The sequence below is a fragment of the Dendrobates tinctorius genome, unplaced genomic scaffold (genome assembly GCF_039654945.1).
Source record: "Dendrobates tinctorius isolate UK_male_01 unplaced genomic scaffold, ASM3965494v1 ptg000107l, whole genome shotgun sequence".
NCBI lineage: Eukaryota > Metazoa > Chordata > Amphibia > Anura > Dendrobatidae > Dendrobates > Dendrobates tinctorius.
The window spans coordinates 44,427,097-44,446,991 of NW_027361775.1; the positions used below are offsets into that span (position 1 = coordinate 44,427,097).

At 41.2% G+C, this 19,895-nt stretch overlaps 1 protein-coding gene across 1 annotated transcript in view; it reads right to left on the minus strand.

Moving 5' to 3' along the window:
- P3H2 (prolyl 3-hydroxylase 2) overlaps positions 1-19,895 on the minus strand; it is a 315,781-nt gene that overhangs the window by 63,338 nt on the left and 232,548 nt on the right. The window contains exons 5-8 of the mRNA XM_073589425.1: positions 17,998-18,140; positions 14,053-14,142; positions 5,193-5,233; positions 1,442-1,536 (exon numbers count right to left, since the gene is read on the minus strand). Coding sequence (XP_073445526.1) covers positions 1,442-1,536; positions 5,193-5,233; positions 14,053-14,142; positions 17,998-18,140 — 369 coding nt within the window. The remainder of the gene's footprint in view (positions 1-1,441; positions 1,537-5,192; positions 5,234-14,052; positions 14,143-17,997; positions 18,141-19,895) is intronic.

Sequence of the window (19,895 nt, forward strand, 5' to 3'; positions counted from 1 at the left end):
ATGCATGTAAGGGATTTAATTTTCAAACGTTATCCCTTCAACACATACCGTAACTTATCAGTGGATTTTAGTGTAGCTCCTTGTTAAATTAAATCCTAGTATACAGGACAAGTCAGCAGATATATGGAGACTTGATCTTTAATAATGCACAGCTCTACTCTGTTACCATACGGGGGTAATACTGCAATAGGACATAGTAGTAAAATCTGATTGGGGTGGTAAATGCCTGAGTTTTCAGTACATGAAAGTCCATAGGGAAGAAAATAAAAATATGTCTTGCCATTCTCCATTGAGATGAAAAGATATGGCAATACCATTGTCTTAAAAGATGTCAAAAGTAAAATGTACATTCTTAGATAAACAGATGTAGCAAAAGTTACCTTGTCTCAGATATAAGGCAGTGTAAGGCTATGGTCACATGCATCTTTTCATGCTGCTGTGGTTTTATATGCACATTAAAAGCTGCTTTTTCCATACTTATTATTATTATTATCAGCATCAGCTATATCTTGATCCTTGGCGACTTGATGGATGAATGCTGTGAAGTAAGATCAATCATGTGCAAGCCTAGATAGGCCTACCAAGGTCTTCTCTTCTGTTATCTTGATTGTATCAAGCCATCGGGTTGCGGTCTTGCTATACGCCTTGTTCCTTCTATTCCTCTGACCATGATGTCCTTCTCCACTGATTGCTCTCTTCGTATGTTGTGTCCAAAGTACACAATTCATAACATGGTGATCCTTGCTTCGACTGACATGTCTGGCTTGATTTGTTAAAAAATTGATTTGTATATTCTTCTTGCCATCCAGGGTATTGATAGCATTCTTCTCCAGCACATTTCAAAGGCGTTCTTCTTCTTCTGTCTTGTTTCTTTATCGTCCAGGTTTTCCATCCATATGTGATGAACCCCGAACCTGGACCCCATTCAGATGAATGGGGGGCCCAAACATCCACTGTTTGTCACGCTGTCATCTGCGTGACAGCACAGCAAATACTCGCTCTGATCGGCGGTAAGAACATTACCAGTACTAGTACGGTGCATGTCATGAAGGGGTTAATGTGTATGGGGACCTTCTCTCGGCTCTTTCACTGAAAACAAATGCATGCTTGTCTGACCAAAGACTGAGCAAGAGCTGTTGGTTAAATATGAACTCAGCCGAACAATATCAAAAGTGTATGAGCATCTTTTGGGTTGATGTTCCCTAATAAATAAATGGGCATCAAATGAATATATGCTTACTTGCAGGATTCAATAAACATAGACTATACACGCTAATGTGCTCACTTACTAATAGAGCGCTAACTGGTCTCCTTGCTCTAGCTTGTTGGTAGTTCCATATGAAGATGAAATTTATGGCAGTGGGGAAGCCAGCACACCAGGGGTGCATAGATTATGTCATTGTATTTTAAAGTTTATCATCTTCTAAGAATTATCACATACCTTCTCTCAATTCTCTGTCAATCTTCTGGATAGCTTTTTTGCCTGATAGGAGCCCGGTGACATCCATTAGCTCAGATCCAGATGGAACTCTGTAACTACATGGACCAAAATGATTCACTTTAGCATGAAATGATGGTCTAGAGCTAAATCTTCTAGTGACCAGAATCAATGCAATTTTGGTATATGGCGGTCAAATAGTTAATTGATGATAGATTTCAATAGAGCAGATAGAAATTAACATTCAGAAGTATGACAGAGCTTTTGAGAGCCAGTGAAACTAGGTTGGTGCGCCATTGTGACAATGGCATAGATCTGAGTTGGGGAACGCATTGTTAAAGTCCCTTTAATATGCCCTTTAATTGCTCCTGGGACTGCGAGCACACGCACACAGCATTCAGTACAGAACGCTGCAGGGCGTGCACTGAAGACGCTGACATACCCTGGTGTCAGTTCACTCTGTGCTCCAGTCCCACCAACAACAACTCCAGTAGCAGTAGCCCCAGTCCACCCTGTGATGTCTATATGCCCCCAGTCCACCCTGTGATGTCTATTTGTCCCCAGCCTGTCCATTGATGTCTATATGACCACAGCCCCTCCTGTGATGTCTATATGTCCCATCCCATTCTGTCATATCTATATGCCCCAGCCCATCCTGTGATGTCTATATGCCTCCAGCGCCTCCTGTGATGTCTATATGCCCCCAGCCCACCCTGTGATGTCTATTTGTCCCCAGCCTGTCCATTGATGTCTATATGACCACAGCCCCTCCTGTGATGTCTATATGTCCCATCCCATTCTGTCATATCTATATGCCCAAGCCCATCCTGTGATGTCTATATGCCTCCAGCACCTCCTGTGATGTCTATATGCCTCCAGCACCTCCTGTGATGTCTATATGCCTCCAGCCCATCCTGTGATGTCAATATGCAGCAAGCTTATTCTCTGATGTGTATATGACCCTAGCCCCTCCTGCAATGCGTATATATGCCCATAGCCTCTACTGTGATGAGTATCTGCCTCCAGCCCCTCCTGTGATGTCTGCATGCCACTAGCCACTCCTTTGATGTCTGTATGCCCCCAACCTCTTCTGTGATGTCTACAAGTGCTTCTTACAAAATTAGAATATCATCAAAAAGTAAATTTATTTAAGTTCTTCAATACAAAAAGTGAAACTCATTATATAGAGTCATTACAAACAGAGGGATCTATTTCAAGTGTTTATTTCGGTTAATGTTGATGATTATGACTTACAGCCAATGAAAACCCAAGAGTCATTTTCTCAGTAAATTAGAATAATAAAAAAAAACACCTGCAAAGCTTCTAAGTATTTATAAAGGTTCCTTGGTCTGTTTCAGTAGCTCCACATTCAGGGGGAAGACTGCTGACTTCACAGATGTCCAGAAGGCAGTCATTGACACACTCCACAAGGAGGGTAAGTCACAAAAGGTCATTGCTAAAGAAGCTGGCTGTTCACAGAGTTCTGTATTCAAGTATATTAATGGAAAGTTGAGTGGAAGGAAAAAGTGTGGTAGAAAAAGGTGCACAAGCAACCAGGATAACTGCAGCCTTGAAATGATTGTTAAAAAAAGCCATTCAAAAATTTGGGGGAGATTCACAAGGAGTGGACTGCTGCTGGTGTCATTGCTTCAAGAGCCACCACACACAGATGTATCCAGGACATGGGCTACAAGTGTCACATTCCTTGTGTCAAGCCACTCATGACTGATAGACAACGCCAGAAGCATGTTACATGGGCCAAGGAGAAAAAGAACTGGACTGTTGCTCAGTGGTCCAAGGTGGTGTTTTCAGATGAAAGTAAATTTTGCATTTCATTTGGAAATCAAGGTCTGAGACTTTGGATGAAGAGTGGAGAGGCACACAATCCAAGCTGCTTGAGGTCTAGTGTGAAGTTTCCACAATCAGTGATGCTTTGGGGAGCCATGTCATCGGCTGGTGTAGGTCATCTTTGTTTTATCAAGACCAAAGTCAGCGGAGCCGTCCACCAGGAAATTTTAGAGCACTTCATGCTTCTCTCTGCCGACAAGCTTATTGGAGATGAAAATTTCATTCTCAAGCAAGAGTTGGTACCTGTCCACACTGCCAAAAGTACCAATACCTGGTTTAAAAACAACAGTATCATTGCATGATTGGCCAGCAAACTCGCCTGATCTTAACTCAATAGTGAAGCTATGGGGTACTGTCAAGAGGAACATGAAAAACACCAGACCCAACAATGCAGAAGAGCTGAAGGCTGCTATCAAAGCAACCTGGGCTTCCATAATACCTCAGCAGTGCCACAGGCTGATCGCCTCCATTCCATGCCGCATTGATGCAGTAATTGATGCAAAAGGAGCCTAAACCAAGTATTGAGTGCACTTAGTGAACATACATTTCAGTAGGCCAACATTTTGGATTTTAAAATCATTTTTCAAGCTGGTGTTATAAAGTATTCTAATTTACTGAGATAATGACTTTTGGGTTTCCATTGGCTGGAAGCCATAATCATCATTAACAGAAATAAACACTTGAAATGCATCACTCTGTAATAACTCTATATAATATATGAGTTTCACTTTTTGTATTGAAGAACTGAATTAACTTTTAGATGATATTCTAATTTTGTGAGAAGCACCTGTACATGCCCTCAGCCCATTCTGTGATGTTTATATGCCCCTCTTGTGATGTCTATATGCCCCCATTCCCTCCTGTGATGCGTATATGCCCACAGCATCTCCTTTATACATATATGCCACCAAACTATATAGGCAAAACTAGAATGGGATGGGGGCACGGCAGGGGTGGAAAGCCACAACTCGTGTAATTAATGACAAGCTGACTGGAGTGAGATTTCTGGAGCAGCGCACAAAGTGAGATCATGCCACTCATTAGCTGCTTCAAAGTGATGGAGAGGTGTACACCACTTAATGAATTAGGAGCGTCTGACTCCAGCATACCCCCCATAAAGACTGGGTGAGCAACACTGGTCTTCATGAATCGGTCCCTGTGTTTACTGTTAGTTAATGAAACCATTCTTCTTTTCAAATCAAAGCTGAAAAACTATACAGACCTAAGAAACTATGTCATAGTTGGTGTTCAGCAATTATAGTGCCAAGACATTCTTCCCAAGGGTATGTGCACACAATGTATTTTTCAGGACAATTCCACCTGGAACCTGTCTGAAAAAAATGCTTAAAAAATGCTAAAAAAAAATAACGTATGCAGAGCAATGTCAAAATGACTTGTGTACAAATATTCAGTATTGGTGAATTTCTTTTATCTGCTTCAAAAGACATGAAAAAGCAAAAGAAATGACCTGACCATTGTTCAACCTACTGATGAAAACCCTTACAGAAAAAATGAAGCTGTCAAAAGTAAACATAAGGATGTCAAAGATGATGCATCAGAAAAAACACCGCTAAAGACATTGTGTGCACATGCCCTTGGAGGCAATACTTCTAGAGACACATGCCATCATTTTTTAATGAGTTTATACTGTAAGATTCAGTAAAGAACCCCATTACGTGGCCTGTATGAAATCAGAGGCATGCAGAAGTACATGATAGGCTCACGGTAGGGTATGACTCATGTTATGAATCTGTACTATGCATTGCATATGAGCCCCAATGCTTCTTCTAGTTGAGTCTGCTTGAGTCAAAGGAGAAAATTCTTGAAACTTGTAAGAAACTAAAATATATTAGAATTTTGCTGAATTTTTGAATAAAAATGTTATTTTTTTTTAAATCTGACATACCGGTTTTCATCTTGTCGATCTCCACCGGTGACCCAAAAGTCCTGTATGAAGTAAAAACAGGTTATTATTACAAATCTGTCTTTTACCTTATCATAATCATTTTTCATATCGAACTTCTACAAAACACCATATTATACAGGTGTGCCAAAAAATGGCTGGATATCACTACTCTATTCTCTCGGTTTACATGTGCCTGTCAGAACAGGTAACAGCTGATCAGTGGGGGTTCCAGGTGTGTGACCTCCACCGATCTGATAGAGTTGACCTATCCCATAGATAGGTCATCAACATGTTAGATCTAATAAACCCCTTCAAGGAAAAGAAAATTTCACCACATTTTGCTCTCATCTTGGTAAGGTTACTTTTTATTTTCCCATAACTGTTAGGTCCTCTTTAATTAGAGAAATCTCCAATGTGGAAAATAGTGTGAGGAGCATATTGTAGGCTGCTATGACCGCTCTGAGCATTGGTGTGTGTACTAGCTAACATTGTATAGTGGATTAAGGCTATGTGCACACGTAGTTTGGAGAGCTGCGGATTTTTCCCTGCGGATTTGTAAAAATCCGCAGGTAAATCTGCAGGTCAAAAGTCCTGCGGTTTCACACCTCTACAATGGATAAGGTGTGAAACCGCAGCGGATTCCACACAAAGAATTGACATGCTGCGGATTGTAACCCGCAGCAAATATGCACGGAAAAATCTGCAGCATGTGCACAGCGTTTTTGGTTTGACCATTGAAAACAATGGTACTGTACAACGCAGCAGAAACTGCTGCGGACCTGAAGGGCCAGAAACGCTGCGGATCCACAGCAGAATCCGCAGCGTGTGCACATAGCCTAAGGGATCCATAGTCCAAGAATGGGTGCCACACAGCAAATATAAGATATAAATCGGAGAAAAAAACCTTCAGGCACAATTTGTGATTTTGCTCTAGAGGTATATTTATTAGAAAGTTGAGACAGAATACGAAACCCAACGTTTCAGCCCACTGGCCTTTCTCAAGCTTTTATCTGTATTAAGTAGTTGACTAAGAGTCAGTGATAAGCGGTCATAGAGGAGCGCTTAGGAAGCAACCCAGGGGCAGACAAAAATGTCAGGTCTCCACCGCAGCTCCAGCCGAAAACCTCCAATGGAGGATAGGAGCAATGAGAAAATGGAAACGGTCTTAGGAGCGCAGGAAAGAGACTCAGACAAGAGATGGGATTAAACCACAACGCGTTTCGACGGAGAATCCGTCTTCATCAGGTGGAAGTTTTTCTTCCACCTGATGAAGACGGATTCTCCGTCGAAATGCGTGGTTTAACCCCATCTCTTGTCTGAGTCTCTTTCCTGTGCTCCTAAGACCGTTTCCATTTTCTCATTAAGTAGTTGACTGACACATAGTGAGGCTTCACCCTATCCCCCTGCACAAGGACTATCTACTAAAAGACCACTTTTTCAGTCAACTACTTAAGACAGATAAAACCTTGGGAAAGGCCAGTGGGCCGAAACGTTGGGTTTCGTATTCTGTCTCAACTTTCTAATAAATCTACCTCTACAGCAAAATCACAAATTGTGCCTGAAGGTTTTCTCTCCGATTTCTAGCTAGCATTGTGCTAGTCAGGACAGAATGGGAATTGCAGCTCCGATGTAATTTTGAACACAAACAGAAGGAGTGGAGCAATTCTAAAAACAATCATTGTACTATCTATGATCTGGCACAGACAGCAAACTATAAAACGGCTTTTGTATCACCGCCTGTAGATACAAGCGCTTCCTTAAGACATTGCAGAGTGAATACATCTCTGACAGAACAGATTACAGCTCAGATGGAACAATAGCTATGAATTAGTTTCTGAAAATCCTGGTTTTCATGCCTCATTAATGTCCACTTTGCTCTGGTCATACTGAAATCTGCAGAATGAGGTAGAGAATGGCTGCCTTATTACAATACGTTCTGCTCTGTTAGACACTGAACTTGAACTATTGAGCTAAATCATGCATTGGTGTGTAGAGGCCCCTTCTTCACCTACATTCTTTAAAGATGAAAGCATTTCAGAGCTCTTTATAGGAATTTATTCTGTGGAGAAATTGTAGTACACATATGCTTTGAGCAATGCTGCTGTCAAATGAGCCGTGATATCTCACTCTACAAGTACGCTCCTATCACAGATATTACAGAGGGGGAGGAAAGAATTAGTACTTCACTTCATTTCAAGTTAAAAGAAAACTGTTTTCATTATGCTGTTAAACTGGCCGATCCATCAACCTTTGGAGGAAAGATTATCCAGCGCTTGTCCCACCAAGGTAATGATTATAGAGTTTTAGAGTTCAGATGCCCATTTGTCAGCGGTAGAGGTAAATGTTGGGACAATTTAATTTGAACGTTAGAGGCCTCTCGTACAGCCAAATCAGATCTCATGTAGAGATGAGCGAATTTGTTCAGATCTTGGCCCCGAATCTGATTTTGATATATTCGCGCCATATTCGAACAATATTTGTGCCGAATATATGTCTTATGATCGGTTCCGTCATATTTGGTAATTTCAACTCCCATTGACTCTAATGACGTTCGGCTGTGTTCAACGAATATTTCAAAAACAATATTCGATTCTGATCGTATTCAGAACCGAATCCTAACAAATTCACTCATCTCTAATCTCATGCTCTGCACTCAGGAGGGGCAACACCCCGAAACATGTGTCTATAAGCTGAGATTCTGGTTTGGCTTTGTCAGGTGGCAAGGTTAGTTAAAGGGAATCTGTCACCTATTTTTTCGTATATAAGATGCGGCCACCGCCATCAGGGGCTTATCTACAGCATTCTGTAACGCATTCTGTAATGCTGTAGATAAGCCCCTGATGTAACCTGAAAGAGAAGATAAACAAGTTATATTGTACTCACCTAGGAGCGGTCGGGTCCGGTCCGGGTCCGATGGGTGTGGTGGTCCGGTCCGGCGCCTCCCATCTTCTAGCGATGATTTCCTCTTCTTTGCTTCATGTCGTGGCTCCAGCACAGGTGCACTGCTCTGCCCTGTTGACGGCAGAGCAGAGTACTGCAGTGCGCAGGCACCAGGAAAGGTCAGAGAGGTCTGGCGCCTGGCACTGCAGTACTCTGCTCTGCCCTCAACAGGGCAGAGCAGTGCGTCGGAGCTGCTACGGGAAGCAAAGAGGATGTCATTGCTAGAAGATGGGAGGCGCCGGACCGGACCACGACACCCATCGGATCCGGACCGCCCCTCGGTGAGTATAATATAACTCGTTTTTCTTCTCTTTCAGGTTACATCGGGGGCTTATCTACAGCATTACAGAATGCTGTAGATAAGCCTCTGATGGCGGTGGCCGCATCTTATATACGAAAAAATAGGTGACAGATTCCCTTTAAAGGCTCAATATTGACTTTTTGGTTTGCTACTTCCAATAGCTGGCACTAGAGTTCAAGTTCTCTTTTTTTGACAAAGAGACCATTTACATACTTATGAGGTATAAAACACTGACTATTGAATGCCTTATTCATGTGACATGCATCTGTGTGACATCTTTATATTTGATGTCTCAAGTTCTGAAATGGGTAAAATTGCAACACTTACAGGCTCTATGCTTTAGAATCTGCTTGCAAAACTCTGAAACTGACACGATCACTGAATCTGACCAGCCTCCATTCCCTCTGGCTTCCCCAAAGCTGCAGAGGCAAAGCTGCTTCTGCTGGTAGCTTGAGAGAGTGCTCAGTTTGGACCAGCTGCACAACTGTCAATCTTCAGGAGATACTACAAGGGAATAAGCACTTAACTCCTTATGGACAGACGCTATTTTGGTCTTCTCAATTTATGAAATTTCTTATTTTCCTCTTTTTATTCTAATTAGCATGAAAATAAACAAGTTTGCAGTTGAGTCGCTTCTTCTATCTTCTCCTGCAATTAAAGCTTTTATCTTTCATACTGTACAGCAGGTTTCCATGAAGCTCAACTGCAAGCACTTGCTCTGACCCTGATCGAATTTGCGCAGTATCAAAATTTCAGAAGCGTTAACCCCTAACATCCCAGTCACCTTTCTCCATCCCATTAATTTCTGTAGAGCAGTTATCTGCTCAACTCTCTCCCCCCTTTTCTCAGAACCGGACCACACTGTTGATATCAATCCTATAGAAACATAAACCCCAAGACCCAGCATCATAGCTCTTATTTATCCAAACAGTGTGTTTTTCAAATGCACTGACTGTTCTATATGCAAACTGTTCAGACTCTTGCCATGGGAAGCTATACAGATGGAATCCCCCTTTTTGAGGTACGCATTTCATACAGTTGTGGCCAAAAGTATTGACACCCCTGCAATTCTGTCAGATAATACTCAGTTTCTTCCTGAAAATGATTGCAAACACAAATTCTTTGGTATTATTATCTTCATTTAATTTGTCTTAAATGAAAAAAACACAAAAAGAATTGTCCTAAAGCCAAATTGGATATTATTCCACACCAAACATAAAAAAGAGGGTGGACAAAAGTATTGGCACTGTTCGAAAAATCATGTGATGCTTCTCTAATTTGTGTAATTAACAGCACCTGTAACTTACCTGTGGCACCTAACAGGTGTTGGCAATAACTAAATCACACTTGCAGCCAGTTGACATGGATTAAAGTTGACTCAACCTCTGTCCTGTGTCCTTGTGTGTACCACATTGAGCATGGAGAAAACAAAGAAGACCAAAGAACTGTCTGAGGACTTGAGAAACAAATTGTGAGGAAGCATGAGCAATCTCAAGGCTACAAGTCCATCTCCAAAGACCTGAATGTTCCTGTGTCTACCGTGCGCAGTTTCATCAAGAAGTTTAAAGCCCATGGCACTGTGGCTAACCTCCCTAGATGTGGCCGGAAAAGAAAAATTGACAAGAGATTTCAACGCAAGATTGTGCGGATGTTGGATAAAGAACCTCCACTAACATCCAAACAAGTTCAAGCTGCCCTGCAGTCCGAGGGTACAACAGTGTCAACCCGTACTATCCGTCGGCATCTGAATGAAAAGGGACTGTATGGTAGGAGACCCAGGAAGACCCCACTTCTTACCCCGAGACATTAAAAAGCCAGGCTAGAGTTTGCCAAAACTTACCTGAAAAAGCCTAAAACGTTTTGGAAGAATGTTCTCTGGTCAGATGAGACAAAAGTAGAGCTTTTTGGGCAAAGGCATCAACATAGAGTTTACAAGAGAAAAAAAGAGGCATTCAAAGAAAAGAACACGGTCCCTACAGTCAAACATGGCGGAGGTTCCCTGATGTTTTGGGGTTGCTTTGCTGCCTCTGGCACTGGACTGCTTGACCGTGTGCATGGCATTATGAAGTCTGAAGACACCAACAAATTTTGCAGCATAATGTAGGGCCCAGTGTGAGAAAGCTGGGTCTCCCTCAGAGGTCATGGGTTTTCCAGCAGGACAATGACCCAAAACACACTTCAAAAAGCACTAGAAAATGGGTTGAGAGAAAGCACTGGAGACTTCTAAGGTGGCCAGCAATGAGTCCAGACCTGAATCCCATAGAACACCTGTGGAGAGATCTAAAAATGGCAGTATGGAGAAGGCACCCTTCAAATATCAAGGACCTGGAGCAGTTTGCCAAAGAAGAATGGTCTAAAATTCCAGCAGAGCATTGTAAGAAACTTATTGATGGTTACCGGAAGCGGTTGGTCGTAGTTATTTTGGCTAAAGGTTGTGCAACCAAGTATCAGGCTGAGGGTGCCAATACTTTTGTCTGGCCCATTTTTGGAGTTTTGTGTGAAATGATCAATAATTTGCTTTTTGCTTCATTCTCTTTTGTGTTTTTTCATTTAAGACAAATTAAAGGAAGATAATAATACCAAAGAATTTGTGCTTGAAATCATTTTCAGGAAGAAGCTGAGTATTATCTGACAGAATTGCAGGGGTGTCAATACTTTTGGCCAACACTGTATATACAGCTTCCCAGGTGTCCCAGTCAGGCCCCCTGTCCTGATCTGCCCTTATCTGCATAAATATCAGCTGACATAAGGTAAGGTTTTAATACTTAGACAAAGGATAGGACAATCCCAATTGTTTACACCTTGTAGCAGTGGAATGGATTTGACACTTTTTTTTATCGAAATACTGTTTGCACATTATTTACATGTACTATTTACCGTACTTATTTACTTACTACAGGGTATATAATGTATACAGGGTATATATTTTTGTTTTTTTCTTGGGTTTTATCTGTGAAATGGCCACAGTGTGAACGTGCTCATACACAATGCACATATACCAACTTGTTACGCCTCTTTTCTTTGGTTATACTTCAGAACAAGCCACTGAGAGGTGAACGTGTAACAGCAGAATGTGTGCTGAGCTTTATAGTTTTTCTAATCTTACAGTCCTACTACTCACCAGAATATGAGAAGTGCCTGCCCTACCTGAAGCCAGGAAGTAAAGAGATTACAGTGCTGGGTGATGCTTAGGCTACTTTCACACTTGCGTTTTTTTGCGCTGCGCTGCGTGCGCAGTGCAAACGCGCATTAAAAATGCATCATGCGCTTTTATGCTTTTTTTGCTTTTTTGCGCATGGTTTTTACAAAAAAAAACGCATGCGTGTTTAAACGCTGACGAGCGCAAGACCATGCACATGTCAGCGCTCCCATAGACTTTAATGTGATTTTGGGTGAATTCCGTGCGCATGCATTTTTTTGAGACAGGTCGGACACACAAAAAATGCAACAGGTTGCATTTTGTGCGCCCGGGCGCACACTACAAAACAACGCATGCGCATACAAACGCTTACAAATGCATGACAATGCGCAATGTTAAATATAGGAAAAAAAAACCTAATGCGCGTACAAACGCATGACAATGCGCACCCATGTTAAATATAGGGAAAAAACGCATGTGCATTTTTGCGCAAAAATGCAGCGCAAAAAAACGCAAGTGTGAAACCAGCTTTAATGTCATGTGTCTGGATTCAAACACTTGGTCCTGTGTTCTGTGTCTCTTTTTGTTGTTTTAGTTCTGTTATCTTTTCTTTTGTCGGATTTGTGTAACAGGTTTTTTTCATTTTCTCTGCCTGCACCTTTTGAGTGCAGCTTTATACACCTTTCACTACTGGGGTTAATTTTTGCTTGATTCATTCACTTTGCTGTAGTTTAAGTTGGTTGCACTTGTTTCGTGTGTGATTCCTTTATTCCTTCGGGAATTGCTACTCTAGAAATACTAGGAGCTGTTAAGGACATTCAGAGTAAGTGACCATCGAGTGAGGGCACCATGGCGTTATCTTAGGGTGCCAACCTCTGCGGTCAGGCAGGGACAGACCATGATCAGAAAAGGGCTTTTCCTAGTCTGAAAAAGATTCTGTAATGTTCAGGTATTTGTCTCCCTGGTGTGTACGCTATCCATATGATTGCGCATTTGTTAATTTTTGCCTTTGCATAATAAACATGATTTGTAATGAGAAATATCATTTTGGGCTTTTTTTAAATAGTTTTTTTGGGCTTTTGTTTTACATTTTTATGATTTTTTTTGTTTAATTAAATCATATTATAGGACTTTAAATGCTTTGACTGCTGGTCTGAAACACTACAATAGTTCTGAATACTTCTGCATTACACTGATACTTGGTCTATTTGACCGTGTTTATGGCAAAGCCTGATATGCCACCGTACCTTTAGGTCATTACTTTGCATTTATTGGGACCTCGTGATCACAATCATGGGATACATAGGGCATTAAAGAGATAGATAATACAACACCCTCCGTTAACCAGGTACAGTAGATCAAGTTTTAGCTATAGACAGTGGCACCAGGGGGTTAAACATCCATGATCAATGTAAACACTGATCGCCGCTGATGTAATAGTGTGTTAACTAAAGTATACAGCCCATCGAGGGGTTGCTAATTACTTTCCCCTCAGCACTATCTTTTATCAGTTTACCTGCCTGATATTAAAATGAACATCTTTCAGCTAGGAGAAAGAAGTTCATTTTAATATTAGGCAGGTGAACTGATGAACTAATTATTTTATAATCAGGAAGTCATTCAAACATGAATTTCAGAGTAAATACAAAAGCTACCGCAGGTCTTTAGAGACATATATGCAGATGATGACTGTGGTGACAGTTTTGATTCAAGAGGTTGTCGGGTTTAGACAGCACAACTGAGCACCATTAAGGTGTCAACTTGCCAACAGTCCAGATTTTACCAGGACAGTCCCACAGTCTGACTTTCAAAGGGGTAAAGCCTAAACCCAGATTATAGTTGTCAATTTGTGGGTGCATTTGGGTGTTTATGGTTGTTCCTAGGTGGTTCCACGTGTGGTGCGGAAATATCCTGATTTTGGACATTCAAATTTTGGTAAAAATGTAGACATTCAAATTTTGGTAGGAATGTTAGTGGGCTACAAAATGGGAGTAGATTCTGTAAGAGAAAAGCTGAAATTGCCATGGAATACTTTCACATTAAACAGAACTAATATAGACTGAAAGTATACTCATGTACCCCCATTGTTCCTGCGTAAAAGAATCCTGCTTATGTGCTTGTGAGTATGACAAAGGAGGGCATGGAATATAGTTTATAGCTGAAGTCAGCCGAGGGCAGCACGGTGACTCAGTGGTTAGGGCTGGAGCCTTGCAGCGATGGAGTCCTGGGTTCAATTCCCACCAAGGACAACATCTGCCAGGAGTTTGTATCTTCTCCCTGTGTTTGTGTCCTCCCACATTCCAAAGACATACTGATAGGGAATTTAGATTGTGAGCCTCATTGGGGACAGCAGTGAAAATGTGTACAATCTGTAAAGTGCTGTGGAATATGTTAGCGCTATATAAAAATAAAGATTATTATTAACATTTCAGACTTTGGAGTGGAACTTGACTAGTAGACACTTTTGTATCTTTTCTTACTGGCTCATTATACGCGAATCCCAGGCCTTCAGCTGCAGTGTGGAGGATCTCAGATTCCAATCTGTGACGCCTTACAAATTGTGCTGCTTCCTGCAAAACCAATAAGCCAAAAATGCTTGGATACCATGCTGTAAACATACAGTACATTTTAGTTCATTCTCTTTTGGCAATGAACATCCAAAAATAATAGTTAGGCCTCCTTCACTGTGTTTACAGTACGTGTGGTATCCATTTTTTCATGGATACTACACGTACCCAACATAGCCTATGTTGCTATATACAGTTGTGTGAAAACGTGTTTGCCCCTTTCTGATTTCCTATTCTTTTGCATGTTTGTCACACTTAAATGTGTCAGATAACCAAACAAATTTCAATATTACACAAAGATAACATAAATAAACACAAAATGCAGTTTTTAAATGAAGGTCTGCAAACTGCCGGCCTCACTTGCCTCAGTTAAGGTCAGTGTTCATGACTCCACTATGGAAAGAGATGGGGCAAAAATTGCCTGCATGGAAGAATTCCAAGACGAAAACAACTGCTGAGCAATAAGAACATAAAGACATGTCTCAACTTTGCCATAAAACATCTTGATGATCCCCAACACTTTTGGGAGAATACTCTTTGGACTGAAGAGACAAAAGTAGAATTTTTTGGAAGGTGTATGTTCCAGTACATCTGGCGTAGAAGTAACACACCATTACAAAAAGAACATCAAAAAAACAGTAAAATATGGTAGTGGTAGAGTGATGGTCTGGGGCTGTTTTGCTGCTTCAAGACCTGGAAGACTTGCTGTGGTAAATGGAATCATGAATTAGCTGTCTACCAAAAATTCCTGAAGGAGAATGTCAGGCCATTTGTTTGTGACCTCAAGCTAAAGCGCACTTGGGTTATGCAGCAAGACAATGATCCAAACCACACCAGCAAGTCCAACTCTGAATGGCTTAAGAAGAACAAAATTTAGACTTTGAAGTGGCCTAGTCAAAGTCTTGACCTTAATCCGAATGAGATGTTGTGGCATGATCTAATGCTTGGAAACCTTCCAGTGTGGCTGAATTACAACAATTCTACAAAGATGAGTGGGCCTAAGTTCCTCCAGAAAGTTGTAAAAGACTCATTGCCAGTTATCGCAAATACTTGATTGCAGTTGTTGCTGCTAAGGGTGGCCCAACCAGTTATTAGGTTTAAGGGGCAATCACTTTTACACAGGGCCCGGTAGGTTTGGATTTTTTTTTATTTTTTCCAATAAAGATCTTCATTTAAAACTGCATTTTGTGTTTACTTGTGTTATCTTTGTCTAATATTATAATTTGTTTGGTGATATGAAACATTAAGTGACAAACATGCAAAAGAAGAGGAAATCAGGAAGGGGCAAACACTTTTTCACACATCTGTATATGGCAGTAAAATAATAATTCAAATATAATGTTTGCCTTTTTTTTGCTTTTTTTTTTAAGAAACTCTTAGCTGTTTTTTAATAAACTTCATACATGATGTCGCTTATTTTTATTAGTTGGTATCTCACACCCATGCACCACTCTTTGTATCTTAATCTCAATTAATTGGTATCTTAGAAATAAGTATCTTAGATATCCTCAGTCTGGCACACTTACTGTATATACTCGTATATAAGCCGAGATTTTCAGCCCATTTTTTTGGGCTGAAAGTCCCCCTCTCGGCTTATATTCGAGTCACATACACCAGGGGGTCGGAGAGGGAGGGGGGGGGCGGGGGTGTCAGGTGATACTTACTGTTCCTGGTACGGTCTCTGCAGCCCCCAGCTTCTCCGCGATCTCCCTTCCTTCCTTCAGTGGTCACATGGTACCGCTCATTACACTCATGAACATGCGCATATTCATGAGGTGTAATGAGCGGTACCATGTGACCACTGAAGGAAGGAAGGGAGATCGCGGAGAAGCTGGGGGCTGCAGAGACTGTGCCAGGACCGGTAAGTATAGTGATACTCACCTGTCCGGGTCCATCGCTGCTTGCTGCTGTCTGGCACGTCATCTGTCAGTGACGTTCAGACAGCAGAGGGCGCGGTGACGTGTTAGTGCACGCCCTCACCTGTCCGGGTCCATCGCTGCTTGCTGCTGTCTGGCACGTCATCTGTCAGTGACGTTCAGACAGCAGAGGGCGTGGTGACGTGTTAGTGCGCGCCGTGCCCCGTGCAGTCTGAACGTCACTGACAGATGACATGCCAGAGAGCAGCAAGCAGCGGCACCTGGCCCCAGCGACGGAGAGGTGAGTATGTCATTTTATTTTTAAATGCAGCAGCGGCAACACATGGTGGCATAATCTATGGAGCATCTTATGGGGGCAGCACATGGGGGCATAATCTATGGAGCATCTTATGAGGGCAGCATATGGGGGCATAATGTATGGAGCATCTTAATGGGGCAGCATAAGGGGGCATAATCTATGGAGCATCTTATGGGGGCAGCATATAGGGGTATAATCTATGGAGCATCTTACAGGGGCAGCATATAAGGGCATAATCTATGGAGCATCTTATAGGGGCAGCATATTGGGGCCTAATCTATGGAGCATCTTATGGGGGCAGCATATAGGGGTATAATTTATGAAGCATCTTATAGGGGCAGCATATGGGAGCATAATGTATGGAGCATCTTATAGGGGCAGAATATTGGGGCATAATCTATGGAGCATCTTATGGGGGCAGCATATAGTGGTATAATCTATGGAGCATCTTATAGGGGCAGCATATAGGGGCATAATCTATGGAGCATCTTATGGGGCAGCATATAGGGGTATAATCTATGGAGCATCTTGTAGGGGTAGCATATGGGGGAATAATCTATGGAGCATCTTATGGGGGCAGCATATGGGGGAATAATCTATGGAGCATCTTATGGGGCAGCATATGGGGGGAATAATCTATGGAGCATCTTATGGGGGCAGCATATAGGGGCATAATCTATGGAGCATCTTATGGGGGCAGCATATTGGGGCATAATCTATGGAGCATCTTATGGGGGCAGCATATGGGGCCTATTCTATGGAGCATCTTATGGGGCCATAACCTTTATGGAGCAGCATATGGGGTATATTATTCTAGGGAGCATCTTATGGGGCCATTATTAACCTTTGTGCAGCATTATATTGGGTGTATTTTGTATGGAGCATCTTATGGGGGCCATCATGAACTGTATGGAGAATTATATGGGGCTCCTAATTCAATATGGATATTCAAAAACATTTAACCTACTGATGTATCAATTAATTTTACTTTTATTGGTATCTATTTTTATTTTTTAAATTTACCAGCAGCTGCTGCATTTTCCACCCTAGGCTTATACACGAGTCAATAAGTTTTCCCAGTTTTTTGCGGCAAAATTAGGGGGGTCGGCTTATACTCGAGTATATACGGTACATTGAAAATTCATGTCAGAATAGCTGTATAATCTAATTTTAAATTGGTTAGCACTGCAGCCTTATAGTACTGGGGTCCTGGGTTCAAATCCCACCAAGGACAACATCTGCAAGGAGTTTGTATGTTCTCCCAGTGTTTGCGTGGGTTTCCTCCGGGTACTGCGATTTCTTTCCACACTCCAAAGACATACTGATAGGGATTCTAGATTGTAAGCGCCAATGGGGACAGTGCCAATAATCTATGTAAAGCGCTGTTGAATTAACGGCGCTACATAAATGAGTAAAATAAATAGAGTAGTACATGAGCATAACTAAAACCATGGATGCAAAAGGGGCTGATTTTTCAGCCCAAAGGCTGAGGTGGCTGACTCAACACAAACATGCTTTCCTTTTAGCAGGACTAGATAACAATACTATCCATCATTTGGTTGCTGTAATATCATCCGTCATGCTGCTGCTGAATTACTACAGTCAATTTGTAGTGGATTTGACCAACTTTTTAGACACAGCTGATGCAGTTACACCATCTCAAGCCACAATGACTTCACTCACCTTTATAGGTCTGACTTCAGCTGGATCCATATAGTCGCTTATAAGGCTTTCATAAAAGCTGACATTTTCTAACACATCCAAGTCATTAGGATGGAAGAGTAGATAGGACTTGGCATATTCCAGAGCTTTTATATGATCTCCAACTGATTGTTGATAAAAAAAAAAAATAATCATTATTATCACTTTTTTTTTTAGACCCAGTACTCATTGGCTTATGAAAAAAAGTTTTCCGCTTGTTAAATCACTGATAAACTTGAAAGGACCTAAAATTGATTTGGCCATCAATGTAGTCCAAAACTCAAAGCACAGAGAGGAAGAGACAGGCTAAAAAGTCATACAAGTTAAAGCAATAATATTCACACTGCGCACATACTTTTAGTATTTTATAGTAACTTGGAAGCATGATATGATTGTGCCTATAGGAACAATGTGAAACGTATGGTCTTTTTAAGCTTATAGTAAATCTTCATTCACTGTGCTGAGGAGACCCAACAAGCCTGAAACAGCTTTGTGCACTGTAACTCAGAATGCACACTTAACAACAGTGTTCAAGAAAATTAACTTGCCCATTTTCTCCTGCTAAAATCCATTCATTTTTCAGAAATGAGGATTTGCTGGCGTAAAAAAACACCCAAAGTTACAACGCTTTTCCTACAGGTTACATGACAGTTGCCTGCCAAAAACTGTTTGATGAACGTCACTTTTTGGCTTTCAAATGCTCTACCTACAAAGAGTATAAGGATATTTAATCCATTTACCACCCACGCCTGTTTGCACGTTCATGACCAGGCCAAATTTTACAATTCTGACCACTGTCACTTTATGAGGTAATAACTCTGGAAAGCTTCAACGGATCCCACTCATTCTGAGAATGTTTTTTAGAGACATTGTACTTCATAATAGTTGTAAAATTTATTCAATATGACTTGCGGTTCTTTGTGAATAAAAAAAAAAAAACAGAAATTTGGTTAAAATTTAGAAGATTTTGCCATTTTCAAATTTTTATGTCCTTAAATCAGAGAGTTATGTCACACAAAATTCCCATATGTCTACTTTATATCAGCAAAATATTTGAAACAATTTTCTTTTGTTAGGAAGATAGAAGAGTTAAAATTTGACCAGTACTTTCTTGTTTTTTCCAACAAAATTTACAAAACCATTTGTTTAGGGACCACATCACAATTGAAGAGACTTTCAGGGGCCTGTATGACAGAAAATACCCAAAAGTGAAATCATTCTAAAAACTGCACTCCTCAAGGTGCTCAAAACCACATTCAAGAAGTGTATTAACCCTTCAGGTGCTTCACAGGAATTAATGGAATGTGGAAGGAAAAAATGTACATTTAACTTTTCACAAACATTTTACTTTAGACCCAAATTTCTTTATTTTCACAAGGGATTTGTTGTGCAATTTCTCTTGAGTTTGCCGATACCCCATATATGAGGGAAAAGTACTGTTTGAGCACACGGCAGGGCTCAGAAGGGAATTTGACTTTTTGAAAGTAAAATTGGCTGAAATCGAAAGCGGACGCCATGTCCCTTTTGCAGATCCCCTGATATGCCAAAACAATGGAAACTACCCCACAAGTGACCCAATTTTGCAAACTAGATCCATCCAGGAACTTATCTAGATGTGTGGTGAGCACCTTGAACCCCCAGGTGCTTCACAGAAATTTATAACGTTGAGGCGTGAAAACAAAAACATCTAATTTTTCCCACAAAAAGTTATTTTAGCCCCAATTTATTTATTCTCACAAGAGTAACAGGAGAAATTGCACCATACTATTGTGCAATTTTTCCTGGGTACTACGATACCCCACATGTGGGAGAAAACTACTGTTTTGGTGCACAGCAGGGCTAGGAAGGGAAGGAGCACCATTTTATTTTGTGAATGCAAC